At 47.0% G+C, this 7,946-nt stretch overlaps 1 protein-coding gene across 1 annotated transcript; it reads right to left on the bottom strand.

Moving 5' to 3' along the window:
* Positions 1–346: 346 nt before the first annotated feature.
* On the bottom strand, positions 347–7,580 carry ZBTB43 (zinc finger and BTB domain containing 43). The gene is made up of 3 exons (XM_015426070.1): positions 7,433–7,580; positions 3,033–3,184; positions 347–2,093 (listed from the first exon to the last, which is right to left on the bottom strand). The coding sequence occupies exon 3, from the start codon at positions 2,068–2,070 to the stop codon at positions 673–675; it is 1,398 nt and encodes a 465-aa protein (XP_015281556.1). The 5' UTR covers positions 2,071–2,093; positions 3,033–3,184; positions 7,433–7,580; the 3' UTR covers positions 347–672.
* Between the last annotated feature and the right edge of the window lie 366 nt (positions 7,581–7,946).

Raw genomic sequence — 7,946 nt, forward strand, 5'->3', positions numbered from 1 at the left:
TATTCCGTCCCCTAGTGTTCATCACAATGTAGCCCAAGTGCTATACAAAAAGTTTTTAGAAACTAGGAAGCAGACCTTCTGTGCCAAGACAAACAGAGATAATCAATGGAACTCAAAGTTCAACCGATCAAAGAGCAGTGACTCATTAAAGCTGTCGGCACCTGAAAGTCGCTCAGCAGCTCATGTTTCAGATACCTAATCGGCCTTTTGGTTCTAGACAGGTACCTGTTTTCACACACCTATTTTGCCAACTCAATGCAAGTATCATGGATGGCTGATCCAAGCAGCGCAATTCATGAACTTTCCACCCAGCTGTGGAATTCTGGTGTTCAAAGTATCTGCGCACACATCGCCTCTGCGAACCTTCAGTGTCCCAAGCATCCCTTCGAAGAGAGTGCCCAAGTGCTATTGAAACGCAAACAATAAATAGCAACATTTATAACCACATTAAAGTACCATCGCTCCAGCTGGCTTTGCAATCTGCAGTCTTGGCAGCGGGCCCTATAAGCCTGCCTTGGAGGCTGACATCCCCGCTCACTTCTATGGGTGTTCCCATCTATGCCACAGAAATTATTTTAAACCGAACCATTCTGAATAGCAAGTCCTGGGCTGCTCTGTGCAATGTATCCATTCTGTCAACTCTATTGAACAACTCTGCATGCGCTCTCCCTTTCAGTTCATTTCAGTAGTGTTCTGTTCCACCTTACAGGCCTGGTACGACTTGGTGCAAGACGTTACATGCCGATGAAAACTATCCCTCCACATAAACCTTTTCCCACATATGTTACACTCGTAAGGCTTGATGCCTGTGTGGATTTTCATGTGGCCAACCAGGTGATGCTTCATTTTGAACTTCTTACCACACACGCCACACCCATAAGGCCGGAGGCCGAGGTGCATGCTCATATGGCGGTCCCTCTGGCTCTTGTGTGTGAAACTTTTCCCACACTGGCAAGGGTAGAGCTTATCAGCTGTAGAAAACCCAGAAAGGGCATTTTCTTCTTTGATTCCTGAGGGCACATCAAGGCTTTCTCCATAACCTGCAGTGGCTGCAGCTTCGTGCCTGTGGCTGCTTAGATTCCCGTCGGTTCTTTCCCCAGAGAATTCTTCCATGGAAGAGCCGTAGAAGTCAACTTGCTCATCGTAGTTGCTTTCATCGGCTTGCTCAAACTCGGTTTCAACTTTTTTCACAGAGACATGGAAGTCTTCGGAGCTGGAAGTCTGGATCGAGTGGTCCACCTGTACGGCGTTCATGGACTCGGAGACCTGGTGCTCATCGTAAGCCGTGTGCACCTCCACCCCTTCGCAGTCCTGCACGAATCTCTCGGGTTTCACGTGGACCCACCGCTTGTGAGACATTATGCTGGGCTTGCTATAGACGGGCCTGGTGTACTGATATTCCGCACTGTCGCTGGCTCCTTCTTCCCCGTCTTGGCTGGTCATCCCCGTGCTCAGCCGGTCATGTTCCGTAGAAGAGTTGCTGGGAAGATACTCATGTTCTGTTAGCTGAGACGACAGCTCATCTTTAGAGTTCTCCTCTTCATTTTCACCATCCCTCAGTTCCTGGGATTTGTGGAAGTCTGCTTGCCCTGCAGTTCCCAGCTCAAAGCTCTCAACGAGGCCATTGTAACTGCTGCTGCTTGGAGACTGGTGGTCGTTGCTGCGATTCAGCTTTTGACAAAGGACGGACGGATTTCCCTCCAACACCTCTGTGCACTTGTCCACTACGTGCCACATCTGCAGGAAGCTCGCGGCCGTCAGATAGCTGACAATCTCCGGAGCCGGCATCACTAACCTCCCCGTGTAAGATGACAGAAGGATGTTCTCAAACACTCTGGGATTCATGACATCGGGCAGGACGATTCGGCGGCTGTTTTTCAAGAGCACCTGGTCACAGAAGTAAGGGGAGCTGGCTGCCAGGACAGCTTTATGAGCACGGAAGAGATGACCCTGGACTACGATAGAAACATCGCAGAGCTGCCCTTGCTGGCGCTGCTGATTCAGTTTCTGCAGAATGGTGCTAGAGAAGTCGGGGAACTCCACTCGGAAAGAATTTGTCCCGGGCTCCATCTCATCACAGCTTTAGCAGTGCACTGCAGGAGAAGAGAAAACGGCATGTCATGGCATGGAAGTAGGCCAGCTTTGCCAAGAAAGCGGGGGACCTTGATAAGACCCACATGCCCCAAGGAGGACAACACCCAGGCCAGAATGCTCATGAGACCAGCTCCTGAAGAGACCAGTGGCCTCAACATGTATTACTGTTTATTGCTTTAGAACTGAAAACTAAACCGCTTTGAGCACCTCAACAGAAAAAGGGAAACCAAAGCGCGGAAAACAAAAAAGTAAAAATCACAGACTTAGGGTGGGGGGGGGACTGTTATTAGTTCCTGATGGCACCCCATAAATGAGAGGGAAGGGGAAGGAGCAACCCTGTTCTGGCATATGCAGGGAGGCCTCGCCTGCTTGCCCAGAGGCCGTAATGCCTCACTGCAGGCAAGTGGCTACTTACATATCTGAAGCAGAGTTCGGATCAGGTGATACATCTGCAAGTCTACTCTATGTTTGTCAGTTTAATTTAATAAAACATATCTAAATATATATCTACGAAATCTAAACAGTATACATAATTGAAACAGGCACAATGCAAGACCAGTTAAAAGAAGAAGAGAAGAGAATGGATTTAAACCCCGCCGTTCACTACCCAAAGGTGTCTCAGAGCGGCTTACAAACTCCTTTCCCTTCCCCTCCCCACAACAGACACCCTGTGAGAGAGCTCTGACAGAAAGTGCTCTCCAAGAACGGCTGTGCCAGAACTATGGCTTGCCCAGGGTCATCCAGCCAGGTGCAAGTGGAGGTTCTCCCAGATTAGAGTCCGTGCACTTAACCACGACACCAAACTGGCTCTTAAAAACAGAATAGTAACTAAACAGCTCATAGAGCACAACTCCCTAGAACAGACACCAATGGCCCCTCCCAAACAATACTGCTCTGCAGTGCTTCTTGCCGTCTGCTGAGGCGGGCACCCTCCTAACCTCCTCTGGAAGGCTGTTCCACAGGGATGACGCCACTGCTGAAGATGCCCATGTTTGGGCTACGACTGATCAGATGGTCTTGGGAGGGGAACAGGCAGAAGAAATGGCTGGGCAGCTTGACGGTGCAGCTCTTGCAGCTCTGCTTCCTGAACCTAGGAGAAAGAGAGGTGGGAAAAGGGTCAGCACATCATAGTTGCTACTGCTCAACTTGAGAAACCTCTAAACCATGACAGAGCCTTAGCCTGCACCCCAACTGGCTTTGCCTCTTCCATCAGTTTCCTGTTCCGTGTTGCAGCCCTTAGTGATGGTTGCAGTTAGATTCACATGCAAGGTGATGATCGTTCAGGAGCTTCAAATGGTACACAACATCGCAGCCCCCTTTCTAAAATGCTGGGTCATCAGGTAACATCCATACGCACACACAGGTGTCATACAGCCTCCAAGACTGCTATCCAAAGTGTTGGTGGAAATGTACAAAGCTCTAAACAGACCAAGTTCTTCATACCAAAGAGATTTCCTCCACCACAGCCATTAAGGCTGATAGGGAACAATTTCCACATTCAGTCAGGTACACAAACACACTCAGGGACCCAGTCAGGCACCTGAAGTCAATCTTGGAAAAAATGTCTTCTCCTGGGCACTTGCCAAACCTGGAGGGACTATACGATATTTTTGTTCAAACTAGGAGGTTCCTAAGGTATGCTATTTTTGGATCTGTGCATGTACCTTAGGTGCAACCTGGGCTTTAGTGTGCAGACCAACTGGGGTTTCCCTTTTTTATCCTTTGAGCTATTTCAGACCGGGACATGCTCAACCTATAGCTGAAATCAGCTTGTTCTGATATACATAAATTTAATTCTAGTCTGACTGGCCTCAGATTCTTGCAAGTGTGTGTGAGTGTGACTCACACCCATTATACTGAGCGTTGACTGCAGTGCTTTGTAAATATCATTAATGCTTCATAGGGCAAAAGTAAGGATGTTGTTGGATCACTGTTCTTAAGAGAAAGGAACCAGAGAGTCGAACTGCTTTCTTTGTGTGGATGTTTTGGGATGTTCTTCTGATACTGGGTTGTTTGTATCCTGCAGTTATTCAGGACCGCCCAGATAAGGGCTGGAAAAATCCCCACCTGCCTGGCTCCCCCAAGTATCAACAAATGTGATGTAGATACTGAGGAATATGGAAGTCTCTTCCAGTGCTGACTAAAGGCTGGCTCTTTAAATCCTTTTGAACACTTGGTTGAGAAATCTACATCTTCCTGGAGTGGCTACCCTTTTGCTGATTGAAGCATACAGTATTTTGTAGATGCATTTCTTGTTCAGTTACTGTTTGATGCTTTGTTTGTGGTTATAGTCCACCCTATCCCACAGGCTCAGAGAAACTGGTAGCATAATTATAAGAACATAAGAGACACCAATGTTGGATCAGGCCAAAGGCCCATCCAGTCCAACACCCTGTGTCACACAGTGGTCAGAAATACCAGGTGCCATCAGAAGGTCCAGCAGTGGGGCCAGGACATCAGAAGCCCTCCCACTGTTGACCCCCCCCCAGCATCAAGAAGACAGAGCATCACTTGCCCCAGAGCCCCTATCTATACCTTGTGGCTAATAGCCACTGATGGACCTCTGCTCCATATGCTTATCTAATTCCCTTATGAATCTACCATATCCTCCACAACCTCTAACAAGAGCTGCCTGCAGCACAGAACGAGAAGACTATCCTTTCCAATAACATGTAAGAGTTAACATCTCAGACTGTACTAATAAAAGTCTTTAGCACCTTTTTGATTCAGTGCTTCTCATGTGAAATGGAGGCCTGCTGACTGCAAACTCTTCTGCAAGAACTTTTAAAGCATTAATAATAATTAAGCACCGCCTCTAGGAACAAAACAGGGACCCCCCTCCCCCACAATGAAATACAGTGAGGAGTTCTAAAAAAGATTTTCAGGAGCGTTAAGTAAGAGCCTTCTGATTCTTCAAACTGATAAATATGTGAAGCCCCCAAAGAACAATTTATGTTAGAGACTTATTTCAAATTATAAATCTTCCCCTCAGATGGCAGGGGTTCTAAACGTAGCAAGCATCTAGGGCTTTGGGTTTACTGCTGTGAGATAAGTTCTGTGGTGCACAGTATGGAGGTCACTGAGGTAGGAATTATATATGAACAACAAAGAAGATTTATTTATTTACAAGTAGGTTTCAAGGAACAGATCAGCAGCAGAGGTCTGCAGACAGACAAAAGAGAAAGCTCGCTGAGGCGCATCAATGTAGAGAGTAGTTTCAACTTTCTTTAATACTTCCAAGCATAAACAGGCTTTTACCGATTAGCCACTAGACTAGATTTCAACAACCACATAGGATTCCACCCACACCAGGCTGTCTTCTCCCAAGAGTCAGACTAAACTGCAAAAGGTCTGCTCATTGGCAGAGACATGCGTAACAATCGGGTCCACTATTCCCTGTCAGAAGCAGGGCCAAACCACTCTGCCACACTACCAAGCAGAGCTACTCTTTACTCTGTCTGCTCTCTCCCTGAGCCAGACCTGACCTCTCACTGCTCAATCCCTGAGGCAGAACTAAACTCAACTCCTGTGGTGTTTCCCTCCAACTTTCCCCCCCCCCCCCCAAGAGGTGACTGGATGCTGGAGCAGCACCCCCATAGGCTCAAGTGAGTGGCTGTTTTTTCCTTCAGAGGCAGTTCAGCCTTCTGTCTGTCACAGACATGCCATGATTTCTAGGCAGGGGAGGATGGGAATCACAGGGATGCACTTCAGGAAGGCTCCATAGTTGGGTAGAAGAACACAAAGAAGTCAGAGGAATAGCTGTAAGGTACATGAAGCAAAGCAAGTCTAAATCTGATCAGCAGCTGAACGACAGACCACTTGGGACTATTAGGCACGTCACCCTGACTTCAACGAAGAGAGGCAGAATATAAACGTAATCAATACATAATAAATAGAGGGAGATGAATGCAAGACTGCAATCAGAACACATCGTGGTCCTCTATTATCTCCACCCTTCCCCCACCAAATGGGATCAACAAGTCAAAAGGTCTGAAAATTCAAGCTTGGGTTTCCTCCTCAATTAATGTGCTGCCACAGCATAACAGGTAACAGACTGAGCTGTGAACCAGAAGTCCCTGGGTTAAGTCTCCCTTCTACTATGAATCTAGCAAAACACTTTCCCCCTTTCTCTCCGTCACCCTCGCATGCAATATTGACTAGGTATTCTGACCTACCTTACAGGGTCATAGTAAGAATAATTAAGTTAACACACATACACACAAATGACACAGAACTTTTAAAATACACTATATGAAAATTTATTATTGTAATGTAAGGACAGCCCTTCTTGATGAAACAAACATCTACATAGCACAGCATCCTGGGTTGTTGTTTTTTAAACAGTGGACCAAAATAAAGGAGAAGGTAAGCACCAAAGCAAGAACAACATTTAATTATAATCACTAATAACTTCCCTCCCTTCTCTCCCCTTTTCCTCTCCCATAGCACTGGGACCTGCTCAAGATCATTGTTAAGAAAATCCTGGCTAAATCAGTCCAAGAACCCATCTAGTGTAGCATCCTACCAGCCATGATTCCACAAGCAGGACAGGAAAGCAACACCTGACTATTTCTAGCACCCTGAACTCAGGGGTAAACTGCCTCTGTGCATGGAGGCGCCATTATTAGATCTCATTATTAATACTTGCTGAGAAACAAGTTTACAAGGAAAGCAACTCAAGCCTTACAACAAGACAAGAATCACCTTGCTGGATCAGGCCAAAGGTCCATCTAGTCCTCCACCCTATTTTTAACAATCAGAAGTTTCCAGGGAGTTTATAAACAGAGCATGAAGGAAATCCAGTATCCTGTAACCCAACCTACTTTTCAAATCTATGCTGTCTTGGCATGTGGACATCCCATTCTTAATACTCATAGTTAATAGCTTCTGACACACACATTACAGGTACTTCAATTTTTTAATCAGAATTGTGGTGCTGCATCAGGATAAAGATCCATTAGTCCAGCTGCTTACAGCAGCCCAGATGCCTCCAGGAAACTCACAAAAAAGGCATGAAGGCACAAAAAAGGCTCCCAGGGCAGCAATTCACATTCGGAGGCAAACTCCCTCTACAGATGGACGTCCCATTTAACTACCAAAGTCAACCGATCCACGATAAGACCTGACTTAGTACAGCAACCAGTTGCTTCCAGGAAGCCCACAATCAAGGGATAAACGCAACAACTCTCCCCTGCTGTTTGCCCCAGCGACCTGGAATTCAGAGGTAGACTGCCTCTAGATATGGAACCTGCATACGGCTATCATTAACTTGTCCCCCAGCCCAGGAAACTCCACGCAGGCCTCGTGGGCAGGAGGGCGAGTAAGGGCGACCCCTCACCTGATGATGGAGCAAGGGGGTCTTTCTTCACACGGCACACGCAGCCCCAGCCCGGGCCACCAGCGTCGCCTCTATCCCAGCACCAAAACCAGTCTTCAGGCAGGCAGCAAACAAGCAAGCGGGAGGCGGAAATGTGAGCCCTTCCTCCCTCTCGTCGTCGTCCTCCACCGAGCTTCCGCTTCCGGGTCAAGTGACGGCAAATAGAGTAGGAGGCAAAGCAAGGGAACAGAGCGCCTTGAACTGGAACACTTTCAGGAGGAGGAGAATAGAGTCGGTAGAAACCAGAGTGTTCGCACCGTCGCGGAAGGAAGAGTCCGCCAAAACAGCCAAATATTATTATTTAGAGGGGGGTTTGCTGTCCTTTTATTCTCTCCCCCCCCCGGTCAAAGCAGACGCACCCGTTAAACAAAATTACATTTTGTTTGTTTTAGAGAATATGAAATAAAATCTCTTCCGCCCAAAGCGAGGTTTTTTTTTAAAAAAAAATATTAGCATTTTGTTAATTTCAGCACTT

The sequence above is a fragment of the Gekko japonicus genome, unplaced genomic scaffold (assembly GCF_001447785.1).
Source record: "Gekko japonicus isolate JY-2015 unplaced genomic scaffold, Gekko_japonicus_V1.1 scaffold22, whole genome shotgun sequence".
NCBI classification, from domain to species: Eukaryota; Metazoa; Chordata; class Lepidosauria; order Squamata; family Gekkonidae; genus Gekko; species Gekko japonicus.

Coding starts and splice junctions, on each gene's coding strand:
- ZBTB43 (XM_015426070.1), bottom strand. CDS start 2,070: ATGGAGCCCGGGACAAATTCTTTCCGAGTGGAGTTCCCCGACTTCTCT.